Source organism: Caretta caretta, chromosome 1 (assembly GCF_965140235.1).
Source record: "Caretta caretta isolate rCarCar2 chromosome 1, rCarCar1.hap1, whole genome shotgun sequence".
Taxonomy (NCBI): Eukaryota; Metazoa; Chordata; order Testudines; family Cheloniidae; genus Caretta; species Caretta caretta.
Window position 1 is genome coordinate 20,550,119 of NC_134206.1, and position 24,294 is coordinate 20,574,412.

At 42.6% G+C, this 24,294-nt stretch overlaps 1 protein-coding gene across 2 annotated transcripts in view; it reads right to left on the reverse strand.

The window, feature by feature from the left end:
* Positions 1 to 1,536: 1,536 nt before the first annotated feature.
* PRCP (prolylcarboxypeptidase) overlaps positions 1,537 to 24,294 on the reverse strand; it is a 67,164-nt gene continuing 44,406 nt past the window's right edge. The window contains exons 2-9 of one of the 2 annotated variants that reach the window (XM_048841159.2): positions 23,659 to 23,799; positions 20,754 to 20,855; positions 20,146 to 20,327; positions 17,568 to 17,725; positions 15,868 to 16,040; positions 11,989 to 12,153; positions 10,768 to 10,955; positions 1,537 to 5,225 (exon numbers count right to left, since the gene is read on the reverse strand). In XM_048841159.2, coding sequence (XP_048697116.1) covers positions 5,021 to 5,225; positions 10,768 to 10,955; positions 11,989 to 12,153; positions 15,868 to 16,040; positions 17,568 to 17,725; positions 20,146 to 20,327; positions 20,754 to 20,855; positions 23,659 to 23,799 — 1,314 coding nt within the window. In that variant the 3' untranslated portion in view covers positions 1,537 to 5,020. The remainder of the gene's footprint in view (positions 5,226 to 10,767; positions 10,956 to 11,988; positions 12,154 to 15,867; positions 16,041 to 17,567; positions 17,726 to 20,145; positions 20,328 to 20,753; positions 20,856 to 23,658; positions 23,800 to 24,294) is intronic. The other variant, XM_075126363.1, reaches the window with a different exon arrangement.

A 24,294-nucleotide genomic window follows, 5' to 3' on the forward strand; every position in this document is an offset into this window, starting at 1 on the left:
TTCTGGGTAAGATATAAAACAGATTAACTAAAGAAAGATCGATTTTAAGTGATTGTAAGTAGCAGGCATAGAGATCAGTTAGAAACAAAAATAAATCTGCAGCCTAAATTTTAACTTTAACAGACTAAGCAAGATTTGAATCAAGCAACATCTCACCCTAATAGATGGTACAAACAGGTTACAGTTCCTCTGCATACAGACTGGACCACTTTCCATGCTGAGACCAAACTTCCCCAGTTCAAAGTCTTTTCCTTGCAGACATTCTTCCAGGTGTTGAGATGGGCAGGAGAGAAGCCAAATGATGATGTCACTGTCCCTCTTTTATACTTTCTTCCAGCTGCTAGAAAGATCCTTTCTGTGACGTGGGGCACAGGTTGCCCCCATTGGCCAAGAAGTTTCCACTGCGTACATACCTTCTCTAAGGAGTCTCTGGGATAATGGATTCTTTTCTTGGTGGGCCATCAACGCCTGTCTGACCCTCCTTTGTTGCAACTGAAAGGCTGGCCGTGAGGGTTTCCAACCGTAAAACATATTTCAGTGATACACACAGCAATACTTCATAACTTCACATACAATGATAGCACATACAATCCAACAGGACAGTAATGTTCAACCAATCAAGGCTTTTAAAATGATACCTCACAAGGCATACTTTGTGCAAATCACATCATTATATGACAGTGGTGAATATGGGGGTTCCAGGGTGCTACTTTGAGGTAAAGTGTCACAGCCAGGATAGCTTCTCCTCAAGATGGAGTTTAGATATTTTTGGTAACCTCTCTGACAATGCATGTTTGACTGTATTAGAGATCTAGGTCAGTGGTTTTCAACTTTTTTTCATTTGTGGACCCTTAAAATAATTAAAATGGAAATACAGACCCCTTTGGAAATCTTAGACATAATTTGCAGGACACCCAGGGGTCCGCAGACCACAGGTTGAAAACCACTGGTCTAAGTATTTAACATTTCCCAGGAGCATAATACACTGTAGACAGCAGCTGTTCAAACTTTCGCATTTCAGTCTGCTTAGTCCTATCTAACTTTCACCTTTTGGGACTGTCAATTACTGCCAAGGATACCAGTGGTTTCCATGATGCTTGTCTATCTAGATACTTACATGGCCCTCATATCAGTGTAGAAATGTGAGCAGACATTTGTCTGTTGGGGCCTGGACTGAGACTAACAAAAACCAGCAATCAGATAGCAACTTTCAAATACTACTCACCTAAGCTACATTCAAACCAGCAGGCTAGAGAAGAAAGGGTTATTTGCCCATTACCAAGCTCCTGAGCCATCAAATCCCCCAAGCACTGAAGAGTTAAAACAGCTTTCTTATTTGAACCAGCATGGGGCATCTGAACACCTGACCCCTTGGATATTACAAAGCAGTGGTAACTTAACAGTGGCATATTTAGCTCACATTCACCATCTGTGGCTCAAGCATAAAGTAGAAAAACTTACTTACAGAAATGCTAACAGACCCCAACATCTTTCTAATATCAGCAATCTGCTTACTTTAAAAATGAAACAAGCAACTTCCAGAAATTCACATTTATTTATCTTTAATACTTGTTACAGCATATTTTTGTCATACAGATTTCAATTTCAAAATCTTTTAGCTGTAAGATCCATTGTTAGTGGTTTTTGATTCACATGTCATCAGTGCTACACATACAAATTTAAATTTGCTTTATTTTATGCATTTTTCCCCAAAAAGGCAACATATACTTAAAACAAAAGAATTCACAATACACATGGAGAACAAAAGTGTATCTAATGTATCTGGGAATATCTTCTTGAAGGGCATGAAATATGGTCCTATCATGATACAGCTGAGCATAGAAAGTAACAATCCTATCATGGCTCTTGATAGTCTAACATGCATGACATAAGCAGGGAAAGTTACATTTCAAAATGAGGTAGTCGATCTTTGTTGATGGTCATTCCCTAATGGACAAATTCTTGGACCAGGTCTGAAAGATCCTTTAAGGGAAAAAGTACATAGATGGATCTACAGTTTCAATGATAAGGATGAAGACCTGTAGAAAGCCCTGTTAAACAGAACAGAACACTGGTCACCTTGTTAAAAATCTAGGAAAAGTGGTAAGGGCCTGATCCATACACTGAAGTGTATGGAAAGACTCTCAGTGACTTCGATGGGCTCTTTGAATCAAGCCCTTAGATACTACAAGAATGGTACAGCATGAGTTCGGCCTACAACAGATGGAAGCAATAACCATCTTCTAGAAGTCTGAGCGAGGGACTGGATAGAGCTAATGGAAATATTTTTTTAATATAAAGATTTGGGGAGCAGAGTCAAAAAAGGGCCTTTTCATAAAATTGTGAAAAAAATATTTGAAATATTCCTTTAAAAAATTAAAACAAAAATGCCACAGAAAATGGCAAAAAGCAGAGATGGAGGGGGAGGGGAAAAAAGAAAGTTTTTTTTAAAGACAGTTGTTTTTGAAAACCGAAGCATTTTCAAGACATTTTAGTTCAATCATCTTTAGATCTGACAAGTGTTCCCTCTGCAGTCAATGAAAGTAGTTGGATTAGGCCCTTATCCTCTCTCTCCTTGATTATGAGTGGTTCGTGCATTCCCAATGTTTAGATTTACTTGGTCAGTTCTCTCCCTTGCCCTTCAATAAAGTATGTTAAAAATAAACCTAGATGCCATCTTAAAATACTATTGATTGTGTCTTCAAGTTTTAACTTTTGTTTGGCAGTGGACGCAGGAAATTTGGTTAGTTTTTATTTGATCTAAAACGTTTTAACACAAAAAAAATAAGGCCACTATTTTATTGTAACGTACACACACACATACCCCCTCCCCAGATTAGGACACATTTACATCATAATGCTAGAAAATTGACCCATTTGAATGGAGATTACTAACACCTGACAGATTTTAGTCCAGTTCTAAAGAGCTCTTCCCCTTGCACTTCGATGCTTCTCTGGTCTCACTCTTTATAGGCTCCAAAGTGATTACCTGCTAAAGACAGAGCATGAAAGGTCCAGACTGCTGAACCTGAACATAAAGGCCTCCTTGTTCAAATCAACCTTTCCTAGAACACTGGAGCAAAAGCAAGGATATGCCAAGAGCTCTGTCAAACAAGAGAACCGGACGTACTGGAGTGTATCAAAAAAATTAAAGGTTCAGAATAAGATCCATTTTGTTCCTAGAAAATGCTGGATTGTGTGGGAATGTAAAAAGCTGTCTGGAATAAGAAGAAATGCTGTATTTTAGGCTGAGAAATACAAACAAAACTGGAATTTTAAGAGACCTTTGGGTCCATTTGTTGCATTGAGACTTTCTGAAATGAAATTATCTAGTCCCATTAGCCTAGAAAGGGGGCCTTTTGGAAGAAGGCTTTCAGTGTGAACAAAGCCAAAGCTGCAAAGTGAGGGGACTCCCTCAGCCATTTATTAATGTCAAATATGCTGTCTGCATGAATTGGGCAGTGTCTCTCTTTTGGAAGCCCTACAGAAAGCCATCTAATGCACCTGCCCTGCTGAGCACTGCCTCACGCTTTGGGTTAATGCTGTCGCAACAGTTTAGCTGCATTCTGAATAGTTTGCCCTGCAAACAATTTTTAAAAGGCCTTTATTGAACTACCATCAGCAACCAGACCATGCAGAATCTCATCAATACACAGAAAGGGAAAAAAAAACAAGGTCCAGCCCCAATTATTTGTCACTTAATACCATCTAGCTAGCACAAGTACTGTGTCAGGTTCCCTCTCTAGGAGGAGAGTTTAGAGAAAAAGTTTCCCAGTGATGATTTGAAAAAAAACAAAAAACAAATGAAATGTTTGTGGGAAAGACAAGGAAGAAAATACCCACATTTCTCTTTGGCAGCAGCAGATAGCCTGGCCCTGGACCTAAGAGAAGCAGTGTGGGAGGGAGAAAAGTGATAAATTGTGCACAGCCAATCAATTAGAGAATTAATCAACAAAAGTGTGTTCAGGGGCCAGTCCTGGTTGTTTCTATTCTCCTCTGCACAGAACAACCACACAGTATACAACAACTTGCTTAAGACGCTGCTGAAAACAAGAAAAATATTGAGCTGATTCCTACTATTCTGCTTTAAAAGTCTTTCCGCCCATGAAATCACATCCCAGTGTGGTTTTGTTCGTACTCTAAAATAACTCCTCCAGCCCTCACTATATCAGAATGGTTTGTATCCCCATGTAACTCTCCAGTACAGAGACGACAACTGTCTGAAGCTAAGGGATCACCCAAACTCAGCTCCCTCTCATGGTTTTGTTTTCAACTGGACGTTGGAAACAATAAAAGTTCTTGCTGGAAAGCCTGGAGAGACTTGCAAGCAGTCTCTAAAGACAAGGGTTTGCCTGTAGGAGGCGATACTCAGCAGGTCTCCCTCTACTTATCAACTGAACAGATGTGCTTTCTCACTCTTTGGGTTACAGTATTCACTAATTAGTCTGTGTCTGATAGAAGAAAGCGTACATGCAGTTTGTGTTGATAAGGGAAAGTCCTAGGGCAGATCTCAGCTGGTGCTCCTGTCGGAGCTATGGCAATTTACACCAGCTGAGAAGCAGCCCCTGCATTGAGATCCAGTTGAAATCAGTGAGAGCTTTGCCATGGAGTTCAGCAGTCCCTGCATTTGGTCGAGCACACACTTCGTTAGTAACTTTGGAAACTGATTTTGTGAGGATGTGTGTGCCTTGTAGGAATCAGGCCCCACGCAAGCATGTTGCAAAGAGGATGTAATGCAGCATTTGGTATTAGCGGAACAGGAAAGCAAGCCACCATGGGTGACTCAAGCCATGTACTTTATTGATTGAGGTTTGCTATTGGAGCAGACTCGCAACTGTCAGCCACCTCCTCTATCCCGCAGTGATAGGCACAGTGCTGACAGCCACCATACGTATAGCTAGTAAAGGACGAGAGGAAACAAGGGCAAAAAACGTTTTGAATAGAACTCTGTAATAAGGGCCTGCTCCTGCTCCCATTGAAGGCAATGGGAGATAATGACCACCATTATTACAGTACCACTTTAGTGCTTATGCCTATACTTTTCAATCCATTGCTTCATGTACTGAACTTCCAAGGCCCGGGCTTGCAGCACAGATTTGGGGTCACTGGGATTACTGGCACGCAAGTCCAAGTGATGAGCTCCTTCTGGGATCACAATTGCAGTGAGAGAGTCTGTGATGTTCCGAGTCACTCCACCTCCAGACCACGGGTCCAATCCGCCATTGCTATAAGGAAAGTCCATATAGCCCGTTAGATTACAGTTAATATCCTGAGTGACGGTACCTGTGTGATAAAGCTAGGGGTCACTCAGCAGCCACTGTTATGATCAGAGGCTCAGTATTCAGGATAGATCCAAATTCTACAACAAAGTCCCCCTGCTCTGTGGTGTTCTGCTTCAGCATTCTGCCACCAACTGGGGCGCAGGCTGTCCCCTCCCACACAAAAAAGCCACGGAAGGGAACGTCTCACAAGAACAACTCAGTGAAAAATTCAGTGCAAAGGTTACCTTAGATTGCCACACAAGGAGGGGGGCCTTACTTGTTGATTCCAGGAGGTGACAAGAAGCCATAGGGAATGACAGGATGGCACTATCTGCCCACTCTCCCAGCGGAAGGGCTCCCTTGGGCCTGTACTTTCACAGACTCCCACCAGACAATGGCAGCTCCTGGGGGCTTTGGCTCACAGTCCGAGGCTGTATTAACTTTCACAGCTAACAGGGCCAGAGGGGAGGACGATCACGTGTCTTATCCTCATGACCCATCCACTCCACATTTTGAAGGTTTTTTTCAGATTCATAGGGGCTAGAAATGCACAGCCCAATCCTGGGCACAGACGATCCTCAGCTGCCAGGGCAACTGGTGAGAGTTAAGCACATTTCCCTCCCTTGGGGACATTCATCTCAGACAACGTGTCCTGCTAATGCTCTTATGCAGTGTTTTTCATCCAGGGAGTATAAAATTTAAAGCACCGTGAGTGTACGGGTCAGATTGTGATACTTATAGCACCTTACTCCATGAACAGTCCTACCAAAGTGAATGGGGCTACTTGTGGAATAACATACCACTCTGTGGGGAGTAAGGGTCTCACATGCTGGCTCAGTATGATTTGTATGAACTCCTTGGGGATCCATTTCTGCCCCCACTGAAATCCAGCTCCTCATGAGATAAAATGTGGCCGTTTTTTCATAGAGTTCAGCAACAACATGCGGCAGCTTAAACAGTAACTGAAGTAGCCTACATTCACTTAAAGTTACCTGGGGAATTGAGCCATCTTCGTTTGCAAATTCACATTCAAATGGGTAAACTTTTCAAACACACAGATTGCCTTTTCCGTACAGAATAAGAGTGACTGTAGCAGAGTGATATGTCAATATACTTCTATCTTCTCTTTTCCCTTCTGCACTTTCAGTACCAAGCTATTCATTTATTTATGCCTTTATTTTAATGCCTTTTCTGCAAAAATAATGGAGTAACTTCCCTGTTCTTACAGATGGGTCAACTGGGAAAGGTCCAGTTTTTCGAAGTGTCCATGAATTTTGGGTGCCCAGCTAGAGACACCATCCAGTGGACACTTCTGAAAATTCAAGCCTCACAGGCAACAATCTAAACCCCAATGAAATCGATGGGAGGCTTTCCATGGGCTTTGGATCAGGTCCAACGTGATTTACCCAAGTCCATACAGCAAATCAGTGGCAGAATCAGGATTAGCATTTAAGAACGTCTAATTCCCAATCCTGGGCTCAGTCCACTAAAACCTATGGTACTTTTTCCCCCATCCCTTCCATTCAACAAGGTTATCTCTAGTGCCATCTCTCCAGATGAAAGGAGAGACCTTGGACAGCACACCAAATAAACGCATAGTCTCTGGGGGTAATCCTTATTTGTTCACTCCCATTTAAATCAGGGGAACTGCTGCAACAAAAAGGATTATAGCCCTGGGCTTTTTTATTTTATTTTATTTTATTTAGAATGCTAGTTTTAAGTTAAATCTTTCAGATACTCTTCCTGGGACACAAAAGACGTTTCTATTACATCTGTAGTCACGCAGCTAGAAATATGTTAGGTTAGATCTCAGGCTGTTGCTTGGTCAGCATAGAGGCCACTGAACACTTTGTGCACCTTCATGATGTTCTGTCCTGAGCCAAATCTGATGCATTACAGAATCGGATGCCTAGGGGGACAGGGGTCTGTTGATGTCACGCAGCCATCGTGTTTCATAAGAATATCAGTCGATTACACTCAAAACATTTGTCTCTGTCTCCAACTTTTGACCTTGAAGAACTACAATAAAAACTGACTGCGTTTGAACTATAGTATTACAGTGTTTGTTTTTCCTCAGTGGAAAATACAGGAAATCTTGCATCTCTCTCTGTACCTCTAATTTCAATAGATCTTAATATGGCTCGGGAGAAAAAAACATTCTGTATTTGCAGAACAAAAACACAGAGAGAACTGCACAATAAGCAAAATGCATTTGATTCAAAAGGTCTCCTGAATCAGCCCAGTGCCTTAGCAACAGTAGGCTGAGTTGCTGAGAGACCCGAAACGTACATGGACTTGGATTTCTTGGTCCCACTCATGTGGAAATTAAAGCGTGCAGCAGGAAACCAGCACCAACCCTGGCTTTCATGGGAGAGTCTGGCTGCTCCATCCAAGGTTCTGGCCAACGTGCCAAGTGATGGCATGGCGGCACTGATGGAGATTGAGAAACAATGCTCAGTAGGGGCTTTATCCTGGAAGGTGCTGAGTGCTCGGATCCTGATCCACCAAGGCAGTTAAGCATGTGCTTAACTAAGCATATGAATAGTCCTATTTACTTCAATGCAGACTCAAAGTTAAGCTTAAGTGCTTTGCTGAGCATCTTGCAAGTAAAGAGTCTGAGAATACAAGAGAATAAATTCAAGCAAACACTCATTTTTATCCAAGTGAAATAATATTAGGAGTCAGCCATTCCTCTCCATTCACTACATGGTTACAAATGCTTCTTGAGGGACAAGTTAAAAGGAAATCATCATTGACAAGGATCCTGGTGAGGCTTTGAAAAAAATCAAGTTTCCAGTGTAAAGTTCCTATCTCCCACCCCCATCATTAGTTCTTTATCCCTGCCATCACTGCCTAGTACGGACAGTACAAACAGAACTTCCTAAGGGGCCTTGACCCTAAAGAAACATCCCTATGAAAACATCCCTATGAAAACTCCCAACCCATTTTCTCAGAACAGGCCCATCTGTCACCCTCACCCCCAGCCCCTCCTAGGGACCAGGAGAAGCAGCTGGGAGGAGCCTTCACAGTCTGACATCATCACTCAGCTCTGAAACTTGCCACTCGCAACAAAAACTCTACAATCCCATGTGTTAATGGGATTAAAGTATGGTTTCCACCATGATGCAAGGTTTCCATGCCATGCCAACTGAAAAACTGAATAGCTTCCAATAAGACTCTCTGGTATGAAAATTGCTGAGAGTGAAATAGTCACTGCGAACACCAAGATCACAAAAACTCAAGTTGTAATAAAGGTGCACTTTCCCAGAGAGCCATACCACATCGGCCATGGTCTCAGTAGTGTTCACAAGCTGAGAGAGTTTGATGGAAGTTCCAAGGAGCTACAGAAGTGGTGCTGTGGATTTCTCTGAGTCAATGCTGACGCATCAGCATGGTGCTCTAAGACACTGCTGCTAAGGGTGTCATCTTTTGGATGTCAGGGCAGAAGTCATGACAATTTTTGTTTCTTATGTATCTCAGGGCATTTTTTGTAGGAGTAGAGACATCAGTTCCAATATCCTGGCCAAATTCCAATCTGGGTAATTACATTCGGCCTGAAGAAAATCCACCCAATGGTTCCATTCCAATATAGTATGCTTCACTCATTGTCCTAAAACTGTTGTGAGAGTTGCTTTGCAGTTAAACAGATGTTGCATTTTACTCCATGTGGGGCTGCATCTCCATGGTGGGTGTAGGGATTCTTTGTTGCCCGTCAGGATAAAAGGTAAGATATACCATATATATATATATATATATATATAGTATATGTGTGTATATATGGTATATATATGTATGGTATTGATAATATGCCTGTCCAAAGGAAACAGCTCAGCTTGTGGTCCAAAGCATTGTGTGTAAAGCATTTCTTTTTCATTCATTTGGTTGCTTTCATGCTTTTCTGGTTTCAAATGCCCTGCGCTGGCATAAATGCTTAAACATGCTTTAAATATGTTTGTTTGCTCATCTGTCAATTTATCAAGCAGATTCCTACTGTACAATTTTATGGAATCTTATTAAGAACAAGCTACAATTTGCAGGAACTAAACTAGATGAGTTGGGGGGGGGGGGGTTATCATTTAAATAAAGTTTCCGTCAAAGCACAGTTTCACACTTTGGAGCAGATACTCCGCTGGGGAAGGAACAGCAAGAGACCAATAAGAGAGCTCCAAGGCCTATTGCTTTTCTAAGAGACCAAAGTCACAGGCTGAAATCCTGAGAATAATCCCTGATTCAAGGATGCCTTACTTTTAAAATACACAGCTATTTACTCGGTCCAAAAGACTAATTCTGACTTTTGTTAAAAAAGTTTCTTTTCTAAAAGAACTTGAACAATTTGAACGATAGCACAAGTCGTCTCTCAGGGAGCTGCAAGCTGTAGGCAATCACTGTGTGCTGCACAAGAAGAAAGACTGATCTCCCTATCAGAGTTCCTATCTTTCTCTCTTTAAAAATAAAAGGGGGGAAGAAATCTAGAAAGCTGCTTAAGAAACAATGATTAATAGTCGTTTGCTGAAAGAATTGTCTCATGTGTTAGGAAAGGAGGGCCAGTTTGTGGATTTGGAGTCTATACTACAAATTATATTTATACTCCCTACATTTTCTTATTAAAAGGAGGATCATTCCCCATGTTACAGAGACTAGAAGATGGGCTGTAAAAGATTAGGCTATTGGTTTCTATACTGAGAGGAGACTTTGAAAGAAGCAGGAGGCCCCCAGAATCTCTGCTAAAAGGGCCTGAGAACAAAACTGGTGAAAGGGGCCCAGAAGGAGACCTAGTAGACAGACAGAAGGGCAAGGAACACTGGGAAGGGGAAAGTTGATGTTGACTTGGTGACAGAGATGACAGGTAGAGCCAAGGGCAGGCAACAACCAGTATTCCTGAGTACCCCAACAAGGGGGTGTGTGAGGCTGGACAGCCAACATCCCAGAGGGAAATTAAGAGACTCAGGCCTTGGCCAAGAGAATAGAGGGCTTGAGACATGACTGGCTTCCATGTTCAGGGCCCCAAGCTAAGGCTTTCAAAAGAAGCTGGGTGGCAGCTCCCCTGCATCCAGCTGAGGGAGGGAAGGTTGCTCCAGCCCACAGCAGAGGCTGTGACTCAGGGTGACAGATTGGGCAAAAGACTCCTGGTGCTGGAGTTTGTGTTTTTTAGACTTCCATTTACAGGGGAAGGCTTGGCGGTCCAGTTTAGCCGGCAAACTAGATGGCCTTACCGTCCTGGGATACTATGGCAATGGCCACGTTTACAGGTGGAGAGACAAGAGCATTTCCTCACAGAAACAAAGCCACACTCCACAAAGCCATAAGCCAAATTCACCTCTCAGAGCAGCACAAGCACCTAGGAGAGAATTGGGGAGTGCTGGGGACTCCTGGCTATGGCTACACATGAGATGAAACAAAAAGTGGGAGAGGCTTGTGGTTTTGGTGCTCAAAGCCCCGGATTCTATCCCCACCAGCAACCCATGCTGGTGGAGGGGGATCGTTACAGAAGCGGAAGTAAGCTCACCTGAAGATGATGTTACTGTGTGAACTGATGTTTTTCCCTCCATACACAGAAGGAATCCAGGAAGGGCGAGGCTTCACTTTCCACAGTTTGAAGCATTCTTCAGAGAACACATGGAAGTTCCATTTCCTAGGTTCAAACATGTCATTGACACCATCTGTGCACATGGGCATCACCATTTCTGTGCAAGCCTGGAAGGCAGAGCAGGAAAATGTAATAGTGGCCTCTGTGAGACACTTTAAATATGCTAGTTGTGGCTATAATTGTACTGTAAAGGACTCCTTTCAATGCCTTACATAACAATAGATATTTGCTACATATTAAAATGCAGACACTGAGCCACAAACTGCTTGCCTTTCCCATTCCAGTTATCCCACTGACCTCAATACCCCTAGCCAGAGGACACATCAGAAGTGGTTCTATCTGAATTAACCAGAATCAATTTACCCTTGTAAATTTACATGGACTCAAATTATGTGGGGTTTTTTTGCGGGAACTTAATGGTTTGCTTCTAATAAAAATGTTGGTGTGAATCTTAAACCAGTCGTCAAAAGCCCAGGAGCCCCGGGTTCCGTTCCCCATTCTGCCACCATCTTGCAGTGTGACATCGTGCAAGTCACTTCCTCTCTATATAGCTCAGTCTCCCCACCTCTAAAATGGGGATAATGGTACCGACCTTCCATTGTCAAGGGCTTTGTGCCCTAAAGATGAAAAGTGCTGTAAACTTTCATTATTTTAATTCTTGACAATTTTCCCTACTTCACATCTGCAGGTCAGCAAGACATATTACTCATGTCATTAAAAAGGTTCCACCCTATTCACCACCATACATACAAGCTCAAGAGAACGTTCAGGTTCTGTTAATCAATTTCACAGATAAAGACTGAAGTAATGTTTTAAGATCACAGTCTAATTCATAGAGATCATCTAACACAAACTCCTTTGTTGGGAAGGCCAGGACTGTTCACAAAAGCTACTGATAATCCCTTGACACATTCCTATTGAGTTCTAGACCAGCTTGATTTTGAAAAAATGAAGCCTGACACTCAGCTGGTGCAAATGGCACAGCTTGTATTGATTTCTCGGTGAAGGTCTGCTCATTTACATCAACCAAGGATCTGCACCCATATATTAACACAAGTTAAAAGATTCTGACAGCATGAATTGAGAATTCACAAAGTGCTTTGGCACTTTGGACATTCTGGAAAGGGTTTGCGTGTGTACCTGATAGTACCAGCCCATCAGCCCAAGATTTCTTGTGGCACTCTGAGAGGTGTTAAGGCACGATGCAGCTCCTGAGTAGTTGTAGTAGACATTTGCTGCCTGGAAAACATTCTGCAGCAATAATTTGTCTGGCAGTTTGGGATTCTTCAAGAACTTGCAAACTACCTATAGCAAGAGAAAGGGGGAAAATGTCTCTAATGATGCCCTTGATGCAGACGGACCAAACCTGAGAACAAGTCAGGTAAGGTGCACTGCTTTCTTTTGAAAGTTGTGTCAGTCTGAACTACAGCATTTCTTGAACATCCTATTTAATTTTATGGTATATATTACGAAGACAATTATATTAAATCAGAAAACCACAAATATAAACTATTACGTGTAGTACAGCTGAGTTAATTTTGCTGTTAGAACCCAACATTTTGAATTTCCTGATTTTATTTCAGCTGTACAATCTTAATATTGCATTAGAGGTTTCTGCATCCAATTCCCTTGCTTTATAAAAATTGCTTATGCTTCATAATTAGTTAGCAAAGTTAATAAATAATTTGGAGTTCCTTTTGGATGAAAAATGTCTCCTAAAAATGTAAATTCATTGCATCTAGCACAATGGGGCTCCAATCCATGGCTGGGGCTTCTAGGTGCTACTGTAATATAAATAATAAATCAACATAAATTGGGAAGTTTCTCATTTTTAAAGTGATACTGTTTTTAAGCACTCTAGCAGTTTTGTTATTTCTTCAGCTCTGGAAAACCTGTTGGAAGGAGGCACTGTGCTGCTGGAGAATTAAATCAACGCTGGGTTTGGTTGGTAGCTCAGGGTTAAATCCTGGGCCACATCACACCGTGATCTACCTCCACACATTCCCAAACAGAAGAGGTATGTGGCAGCTGATTCCTGAGCAGAGCTCCCTTCTTATCTCCTGATCTGTGGAGGGCTCTCAGTAAGTCTTGGACCTACATGAGGAAGGGCAGAGACTGAGCATCCCAATGGTAAGTGTGGGGAGGGCCAGGGCACATCCATCAGACCCCAGTCTCCAACCCAGTCCATGGGTGGCCATGGGAATCTCTGTTAGTGCGGATCCTGCCAGGGACTGGGGGAGATGCACCAGGACTCTAGAGCCGTTGTGAAGTCACAAGGATGCTGGTGCAAACAGTTCTGGCCACCTGCAGACCTTCTGGGATCTACATGGTTTGGGGACAGGCTCCATAGCTCATGGTGGGAATAGGTGTGTGCCGGGGGGAGGAGGCAGTGTGCAAATCCTGTCCCTGTCTCCATCTAAAGATAATCAGGAAGAAACTCTGAGAGGGGATATTTGTGTAACTTTTCTCTCCCCTTAGCCTCCTCCCACAGACTTATGGGGGGCAGAGGTGTGCAATCCAGCCCCCTGAAGGGTGTGGAGAGTACCTTTAATTCCCCCTGAAGCTGAAGAGAGTTGCTGGTGCTCAGCAGAGTATAGCTCACTTTATGCCTTCACTAGGAGCAAAGGTGTGTTCTTGCCTCCTGGTAGCTATCAGAGGGCCTAATACAAGGTCAAATCCAACTGAAGAAGAGGCAGTTACCAGTTTTAGCACAAGTTAGCAGGTTGAGGTAGGGGCTATGGGGGAGCCTAGAGTTGTCTGTGACCTGCGAACTCAGGCAGCTCATAGTTTTAACGTGAGTGAGCAGGTCACAGTCAACTCCAGGCTGCCCCATGGCAGTTTCAACACAAGTTAGCAGGTCGAGGTAGAAGTTAACTCCTGCTTCGTCTCTAGGATTTTACCTTGTGTTAGCTAACAGGAGGCAAGAACATACTAGTAAAGACCAGGCCTAAGTGTAAGATACCAACTGTTCTGCCATCATCATTTCTGCCTGGGCTAGTTCCAGTGCTTAATTTGTGCCAGGGCTTTCCAGGGCTGAGCCCCGACACCCCTAGACTTGGCAGTTTATAGCCCTGGCACCTCTGGGCTTGTTGCATCAGTTATGAATGTAAAAAAAATTTCTTGAGACCCAGCATCTAATTGCTTGACCAATTTCATTACAAAGGAAGCACTGGCTAGTTCACTAACCAGCTCTGCCTCTGAGCAGTTAAAGGCTCTGAAAATTCACTCACTAGTGCCCTTGTGCACTGCAGAAGGTAAAGATGAGAGTCTAAAGAGCTGCAGACAACCCTACTTCTGTAGATCAAGCATCAGGGTGGAGACTGAGAGACCAATCACTTCTCAAAGGGCACCATCCGCCCACACTAGAGAAAGGATTATGCAGACATATTCACATTCTAAACAGATTTTCTTCCACTAAACTCTCAATACCCTTCTCACTCTCACTCAGCTAATCACATTAGTTTTGTCATTAGAGCTCACATTTGATAGACGGTACCTAAACAGCTTAAACCACCCAGAGAGGCCGCATACATTAGAAGTGCCAAGACAAAAAGAAGGAAGGATTTTCTATTTCATATCTTACTGAGTCACTGTGGCTCACTCAAACCTTTGAGCTCCATCTATCAGTAACAGAACAGCAAATTCAGGGATGATAGTGAGATGATAAAGGGTATCCTTCAAGCTGCATTTAGACAGACAAGAGACTGAAATTGAACTGAGGGTATTTATGCTGATGGGAGAGCAGCAAAGGACAGGTGAATTTCCATTCTCCCCCCCTTTCCTTTCTTTTCCCTTCCACCAGTCAAGTCTATGGTTATTTTTGTATGCATGTTTCAGCTTTTGTTAACAAGCCAGAGCAAGTCAAGCCCACCTATGCACACAACATGACAATACACAGTGCGAGGACATGACAGAAAACCACACTGAAACACAATTCAGCAAATCCCTTACTCACCTCCAGATTCTGCTTTCCTTGCTCACCCAGAGTAGTACCTCAAGCTCAAATCCAGGGGAGCATTCCTAAGGGACTACTCAGTATGAGCACAAGTCCTTGGGTGCGTACTAGTCCAATTCAAATAAGCCACATTGCTCACATTAGCAAGATTTTTCCAACAGGATCAATCCCTTATGTGGCATATAAAACCAAGACTGCTGTCTAAAGGAGATCAACAGTTTGTCTGTTCAGAATTTATGTTTAATGGAAGATAACACTGGTATTGACTTTATTTCTTTTAATTTTACCTACTGTACTTCATTGGTAATTCATAGTATCTCAAAGTGACTCAAAGGAACTCATTGAGGGGCTAACAGAGTAGAGGCAGGCAAGACCAAGAAGAAGTGGCTCAGAGGCAAGAAGCATTCCAAATAAGTGGGCTAGCAAATAAGGCAGAGGATGTGGAGAGCTGCAGGCAGGAGGTCAGAACACAGCTGCAAAAACAGTCTAGTTCCAGCACTTTGGGCTTTTAAAGACCAGAGGGATTTGGTAAGATCATAAGAGGGAAAGGCAACAGCTGAGGTCACAGCAGATGAAGGTATGAATAAGGAGGAGGGCCAAGGGGAAGTAAAGACCAATAGCAACTTTCCAACAAGATGATGAAACAGGTGCAAACTCCCGGCGGCGTTTACCTCAAGCGGCTCTGCATGCTGCCCCGTCCACAGAGGTGGCACTTGGAGCAGGGGCAGCATGCAGAGCGGAGGCCCCTGGCTGCCCCTACGTGTAGGGGCCGGAGATGGGGCCATGCCGCTGCTTCTGGGAGCTGTGTGGAGTGGCCCCTGACCCTGCTCCCCGGCTAGAGCACCGGAGTGGGGTAAGCCCCAGACCCCACTCCCCAGCAGGATATCGATGGGGAAGAATAAAACAGCTGGCAGGCCGGATGCAGCCCGCAGACCGTAGTTTGCCCACCCCTGTCCTAGATCATGTGGATTTTCTTAACTTTTTAAAAGCAGCAATTTGCAGTAAATCAGCTTGTCCCAGCCTAAAGCTGAATCCAGTTATAGAAGATGTAGACATTCATTTACCTGAATAGGCCAAGCTGGCAGGGGCTGTAAGAAGTCAGCTTTGTACGGATAGTTCACCATTGCCAAATTTACCCATGTTTCACTTAGCCAAGCTTTCAACACAGCAACATCTTGCTTGCTTTTTAATGGGCTACATAAGTGAAATGCACTGGAAAGCCACTTCAAACCTTCATCTAAGCAAGAAAACATACAAATTAGGGGTTAATGTCCCTGGAGTCAATCATACATCATAAAGGCTATGGATGGTGAGGACCCGAAACATGCCCCTGTTAGTGCAGCTTCTCTCTTACCCTTTTCCCTTCCCTCAGCGTAATTAATCCACTGAAGTTTCTTCACGTGTACACAAGCATTCCTGAGAGCAGAATCTGGTCCAGCAAGTATTTGTATTACTCAGAGGTACATGGATAGTGCATATCAAGCACATTAGGTTAATGTAAATCTGGCTGGTGTTTGGAGAATGTAATGTCTGACATATCATCACGACCACCACACAGCAAGCCTTTCTTCTCTGAAAGGAAACATCAAACCTACTGGTTGAACGTATGAGAGCTGTCACTAGATAACTCACAGGACTCTGCTTGCCCTTCTCTCCCTTGTTTTGCCTGGTTAAGAATCCCTGACTCAGTTTCCCATTTCTACAGACTAACTTAGAATACTGGTATCTCTAGTGGGGTCCTGAACTAGAACACGAAAATAAATTTTAAAATCCCTGTGCTCTAGGTAGGCTGAAATCCCATCTGATCTCTCCCCCCAGTGCTAAATGATAAATAGTGCAACGGCCAATTAAGATTTTCCCTTCCTCCTTTCCTGTTTATTTTTAAGCTAGTTTAAAAACAAAACCAAACAGACTACCTTTAAGATCTGCTTTCCCATCCTCCTCCCTTCACCTTTTCTCATTCCTTCCTAGTTTGCACCAGGATGGAACATGATAGAGATTCCTTAAGTTATGATATGGAACCAACTCCAGATCTGAAGTTTTCCCAGTGGCCAGGGAGGTTTGGACCTGGATTTTAAACCACTCTATAAAACTTGTACAAACCATATGCTACGCCATCAGCAAGGTCTATTTTTAAGTTACCTTCCCCTTTTTGAAAGGTTGATACCAAGGGACTGCAGAAATAGCATTTCAGTCGTAGCTAGCCTCTTTTCTTTTACCCATTCCAGATAGAGGAAATGGCTGAACTCTCTAGATCTAGACTAAGGGCTGCTATTTTGTAGTCATTTTTAAACAACCTAGTTATTTACTTTGAAAAACTAGCTACAGTACTGAGCATGCAGACGTATCATGGACTATGTTAGGCCATTGCAAGGTGTGGCCCTGGAAAAAAAGGTAGATAAAGCTAGAACTCAACCAGCGTGGAAATCTGTTGTTGGTTTTTGGGTTTTTTTTTGGTCTGTAGTTGTTTATTTTAACGAAGGTCTCCTGTTTTCATGTGGTAAGATAGCATCTTCAACCTGTGTTCGATTCCACCTTCAAAGTCAACTCCAAATGGTCTCATTTAAAAAGTTCATTTTTTAAATGTAAAAGCTAATCCATAACAGCTGATGAAGGCTATGTTTAAAAAAATTAATTATACATGAGACAATCACTCACACTTTGTGCAATTTTAAAATTTACAATGATTCTCTTTAAGCAAATTGCTTGAACTTTGTGATCCTTCGAAAAGCATGATTCCTGAAAGGTCTTGCCAACTGCCTACCTGTGGAGGAGACACGGTTAATGGCCCCCCAGGAATTCAGGATACTCTCTGAGCAGCGCTGCCCGCTCTTTTTGAAATCATTTGTCACAATAGTGTAGAAAGTGCCACAGGGTACCAAATCCTCAAACTGCCAGATTGGGGCAGAGGCTGCAAGAGCTCTGTGGATGGAGACAGAAAGACAAGATCGTTTGGTGAAACATGTGCATCTAGCACCTCTAAAAAAATGAATCTTTGTCCTCATGGCAACACTTTCCTCACAGCTGCTGTCTTCTAATTAAAAACTTCTAAAAATAGGTGTTTATAATTTATCTGTGACATTCTTGACTGAGAATTACATGAACAATACATACATTTGCAAAAATATTCCACAAGATGGAGTGCAAAACAAGTAGATGTTTTAGCCATGTCAGATGCTAGTTCAAACATTTTTAAAAATTTTGCAGCTCTTAGTCCATGTTTATATTTATTTGTACAGTAGTGTCTAGAGATCCCAACTGAGGTCTCTAAACACTACTGTGTACTAGGCACCATATACACACACACACACTAAAGAGACAGTCTGTGCCCCAGAGACCTTACTGTCTAAACAAACAAGGCAGACAAAGGGTGGTAGAATTATTATTCCTATATTACAGATGGGACTCTGGGGCACAGAGAGGCTAAGTGACCTGCCCAAGGTCACATGGAAAGTCACCTGTGGAACTGGGACTGAACCCAGAGCTCCCAAGTCATAGCCAGTGCCATAACCACAGGACAATCCTTTGCCAACAGCTATACAGTAATCCTATATAGGGTCTGATACAATACAAAATAGCAGTGGCTGCCTCGGTCATAAAAGCCACAGAAGGCTATGGATGCTGGCTTTGTGGCAGGAGAGCCTCAGATGCTACAAAGCAAAGTCACCAAAATAACTTTCCCATGATGAACTGTGAAGTTGCCCAAGGAAAGAGCATCCAGTAGTCAACCCTTGGGACAGCTGGGCAGTCTGCTTGCCAAGGCAAAGACCACATAAGTTACAAACAACTCTACTAATTCCCTTGCACGTTTGCTGGAGGGTGATAAGGCTGGCTCAGGCATTTGGAGGGCATATAGAGGAGCTTCTCTTTCTTCTAGACACCAAGAAGAGAGCTTATGTTCACAATGACATTGTGGGAAACCCTTACCCTCCAACACCATAGTTTATCCTGGAGCATCTCTCTTTCCTCATGATGAGAAGAGGAATATAAACAGAGGTGTTCAGTTTTCAGCCCAGTGCGACTCTTTGCTCTTCTCTCTACCTGACCTTCAGAAAAAAGGGGGCCGCCAAGTGAAGTGTCCCAAACTTGGCCTGTCCCATATGAAGTCCTAGCCAGCCTAGGAAAGCTTGCCTGCACTTTAAGCCTTCAGGGGCGAGGAGATTCCCATGCTCAACTACATTTGCTGCGTCAAGGAACGAAAACAGCCATTGTAAAACACATTGCTATTGGTCAGATATTCATTGAATAAGACTTTTTGGTTATGCCAAAAATCCCAATCACTTTTTAAGTTTTGTTAATAAATTTTAAAAGTTACCTCACCCCAGAGAGAGACACAATGTTATCACAGATAAATGGTTGACTTTCCGCCACCTGCAACTTTTAAGGACAATGGAGCCTGAAAAGATCAGGAGACTCAAAAAGTCAATTTTCTTAAAAGGGATCATTTAAAAGTAATTATAACTTAATTAACAGGTTTACTTGAAAATCCTCAGAAAAAAGTCAACACTAGCTGCCAGCTTTCATATACGTTGCCTCCGTTGAATCTTTGGAATCTCTTGGAAGGACAGAGTCACCAACACTGAGGTGCTCAAACAGGCCAGCATACCCAGCATGCAAACACTCCTCAAACAGAGATGCCTCCGCTGGCTTGGACGTGTGTGCCGAATGAATGATGGGCACATCCCAAAGGGCATCCTCTATGGTGAAGTGGCATCTGGAAAAAGACCCAAAGGGCGTCCAAAATTGCTTTCAAGGGTCTGTGCAAGCGAGACCTCAAAGAAACGGACCTGGATGTGGGAAGATCATACTCAGGACCGCAGCCTTTGGAAACAAGAGCTTAAAGGTCTCCGGAGTTACGAGAGGAAGCCATCCAGCCTAGCAGAGGAGAAAAGAGCTCGCAGAAGGCAGAGCCCAAAGGGTTGAAACATCACCGTCAAATGTGACAGATGCAGCAGAGATTGTCTCTCTCAAGTGGGTGTCTTCAGCTACAGCTGCCATAAAACCAACTGAGTGAATTCTTTACCACTCAGGGGTGCATACCCATGGCCTCTCAAGGCTGAAGGGTGCCTACTACTACCAACTGCTAGATTCTGTTCTGTAAATTTCGGAAGAGATACTTTATTCTTCAGTCAATAACAAAGAAGTTGAATCCCTGTTTTAGATGAAAAATTTAACCCAATCTTAACTCTAAGCCTTCAAGAGTGCCTCCACGATATTCATAGCTATAAATGCAAATTATAAATGCAAAGAAGGATTAGGTCTTCCTAACCAATCCCTCTATTTCCAGGTCATTTTTTATGTGCCATTACTGATCTGTGTTTAAGCACAGCAACTGCACTTACCCAACCACCACATGAGGGTATTTCATTCTAAACCAGGCTGCAAGCATCCCTCCATAGGATCCCCCTATGGCAATCACAGGGGCATTTAGGGCTCCTGGAATTGTCTCCTTTAGGTGCTGAATTAGTATCGCAAAGTCTGCCAGAGCTTGTTCCGACGTCAGGTAATTCAGATGTTTGGAATCCTGAAACAAGAACACGTTATATAGTATGGGACAGATTTTCAAACACCAATCTTTGTTTTTCCATTTGCAATTTGTGATCTGCTGAGGATCACACCAGAGGTGACTGCATTTGGGCAACAGGTGAATTGATCTCTGCAAGTGTAGCTTGTAATTCTGGAAATCCCTAGAGGCTTTTGAAAGCAACTGTACAGAATCAATAGTTATAGAAAATGTGACTCTCCTGCCGCAAATACTAGTAAACATGGAGCCAAATCCACCTCCCCGTACTCATGCAAGTAATTACTATGTAGTCAACAGGGTTATTCACATGAGTCAAGCCAGCAGAATTTACACTAGCAAAGAAGAATTTTAAGGAGAAAGGAAGCAGCCAGTTCTTCTCAAAAGCCTTGAAACCAGTGGGTGATCAGAGTGGGAAAAGGCACTTACACTGTAAGACTTGTTTCCGAAGGGCAAGGATTCTCCATAGTATCGGTGTTCAGCAAATATTAACATGGCATTAAGCTCTTCTGCCACATCCCACATAAAACCCTGGGGGGGGGGGGGAGGGAGCATTTAAAACAATGAGCAGACACTGAATTATTATGCACTTTCATTTAAATATACCCATTAAACTCATACTCTTCAATAGCGAAGATGCCACTGACTTAGTTACTAGTCACTCAACTGTTGTCTAAGGATAGTAAAAGTAAAGAGAACTAGACAGATACAGAATGTAATGGAGGCTTAGTAAATCACTGAAAATATTCACAGGGCCAAATTTCTGCAAGGGGCAAGTGGGTACACAAAAAGAGAAACATCTCAGGTGAGGGGAAGTGGCATTATTGTGCCAGAGCCAGTTCATGAAATGCTGCCATAACTGCTGTAGCAAAAGGGACATGGCTCATGGGAAATCTATGAATAAAGCTTATACACATCTCAGGATTCTGATTAAGTTACAGGTGACATCAACATCATTTTGCGGCAAACACTATATAAATAGGGCTTCTAGTTACGGTTTTAACTGATAAAAACCAATAAAAAGAAAAGGAGGATTTGTGGCACCTTAGAGACTATCAAATTTATTTGAGCATAAGCTTTCGTGAGCTACAGCTCACTTCATCGGATGCATTCAGTGGAAAATACAGTGGGGAGATTTATATACACAGAGAACATGAAAAAACGGGTATTACCATATACACTGTAACAAGAGTGATCAGGTAAGGTGAGCTATTACCAGCAGGAGAGGGAAAAAAACCTTTTGTAGTGATAATCAAGGTGGGCCATTTCCAGCAGTTGACAAGAACGTGTGAGGAACAGTAGCCAGGGATGGGGGGGGTGGGGTAGAGAGAAATAAACATGGGGAAATAGTTTTACTTTGTGTAATGACACATCCACTCCCAGTCTTTATTCAAGCCTAGTGTAATGGTGTCCAGTTTGTAAATTAATTCCAATTCAGCAGTCTCTCGTTGAAGTCTGTTTTTGAAGTTTTTTTTATTGAAGAATTGCGACTTTTAGGTCTGTAATCATAATTCTTTTACGTAGAGACTGTCTGGTTTGGCCAGTGTACATGGCAGAGGGGCATTGCTGGCACATGATGACATATATCACATTGGTAGGTGTGCAGGTGAACAAGCCTCTGACAGTGTGGCTTTGTTGCAAGGATATATCTACCAATGTGATATATGCCATCATGTGCCAGCAATGCCCCTCTGCCACGTACACTGGCCAAACCAGACAGTCTCTATGTAAAAGAATAAATGGACACAAATCAGACGTCAAGAATTATCACATTCAAAAACTGGTGGGAGAACACTTCAATCTCTCTGGTCACTCGATTACAGACCTAAAAGTCGCAATTCGCATCCGATGAAGCAAGCTGTAGCTCACGAAAGCTTATGCTCAAATAAATTGGTTAGTCTCTAAGGTGCCACAAGTACTCCTTTTCTTTTTGCGGATACAGACTAACACAGCTGCTACTCAAAAACCAATAAGACATCCCTGACATAAATAACCCCCTGAAATCAGCATTCATCCAGGGAACACCAGAACAACACCGGAACTGGTTACTCGTATCTAGGAGCTTGTCTACATGGAGCAGTAACGCATACAATAGGGGTGTGATTTATAAAGCACAGCCACATGTTGTGCATTAATTGGTCCATGTAGTCCCTGCTTCTGCGTGCTAAAGATGCTACGGCATATACTACTGTTAAGACAGGTTTCAGAATAGCAGCTGTGCTAGTCTGTATCCGCAAAAAGAACAGGAGTACTTGTGGCATCTTAGAGACCATAGCCCACGAAAGCTTATGCTCAAATTTCTTAGTCTTTAAGGTGCCACAAGTACTCCTGTTGTTCTTACTACTGTAATGAGTAATGTATATATTGCAGCATACACAAAGAGAAGGTCCCCAACCCTTCCCCCTCCCCCCCACCCAGTTTTTGGATATCTACATAAAACTAAAAAGTTACTAAAAATAAGCCCTGAAAAACAGAATCCCTGTCTATAATCTATATAAGATTCCAAGAACGTTACTCTGAGGTGTGACATACTGAAGTCTAGATTATCTGTTGAGTCAATGTGAAGTGATGGAAATAGCTACAAGCATGGTTGAAAGCTCTTTTTATTCAAAACATCTCCAGGTTCTATCACCACTGGGATTTGAAATCCGTTACCATCCCATTTTTAAGTTCTCAGACATTTTGACTTGAGGAATTATACCCAAGCGGCAGCAAGGCATGTATCTATGCCATGGTGACAGTCCTAGATATTGGTTGAGTTACCTCTGATATATCACAATCACAGCCTAATTCTAAAGTTAATTTACATGCAACAATTTCATTGCTTGTATGGAGTGCACTGAAAGAGGATTACTTCGCCCAACTACCATGTCTGTGTGACAGCACGGATGTTCAGTTACTATTATTATGTATAACAGACTTTCCTATGGTGATCATCAACTTACTATCAGACCACGTCCATGAATCTAGACTCAACTCCCCTAGAGGGCAGATGAGGAATCTAAAGCAACATGATGTGAGGTAACTTACCAAAATCTCCTGACAACCAGTCCAGTGTCTCAACCACAATATCATCCTTCCTCTCAGGCTCTGATTGACAACCCTTTGAAATCAATGGAAGTATTTCCATTTACTTCAATGGGCTTTGAATCAGGCCCTAAACTCTTATTTTGTTTATTCTTTTAGCTCACTGTTCCTCAAGGAACACTATTATTTTAATCAAAATTACTGCAGACTTGGATTTTAAATACGTATTCCGATGCGGTCTCCCACTAATATGCCACATTATAAAGTAAGAGCAATATTAGAGAACAAAAATCTATTTTATATACACCGTATTATTGCAAAACCAGGTGATATCGCCTTCATTGCCAGTGTAGAAGAGAATCGATCCATTGTTTTTTCTCCAATGCTGATCTGCTACTAGGTACCGCTGCTGGAATGTAAGATCTTGATCAAATCCAAAATGATCAATCTGTGGGAATGAACAGAAAAAAAACAAACAAATAGCTTCAGAAAGGTCTAATAGGGTCAAGGAGTGAAAGTGTTGACATTCAAGATGAGATTCACCAAGGTTGAAAAACATAATTTAACCCAGGATTCTTTGACTCTAACACACTGAAATTGATTTAAAGTTTTTCCTCTCCAAGAGACAGTTAACCAGCGCTGGATGAAGGCTGTACACTCAAGACGGAAGTGAAATTTAATCTCAGTTACAAAAGATACATGCAGTTTTAATAGCATCATATTTAAAGGTGATGCTCTCCAGGAGTATGCTCTCCAAATGCAGTAGAAACACAGTCTTTGTCCCATATTGCTTACAGTCTTGTGTCACGTTCTGGGGTACAACCACTCACTACTTTGGATTGCGTCACAGCCTGCCCTGTCACCCAGGGGGCCTTAAATGCTCTGCTGCTGTGGCTCACAGCCTGAACAGCAACACCCAGCAGACAAACACGCACTGAGCATC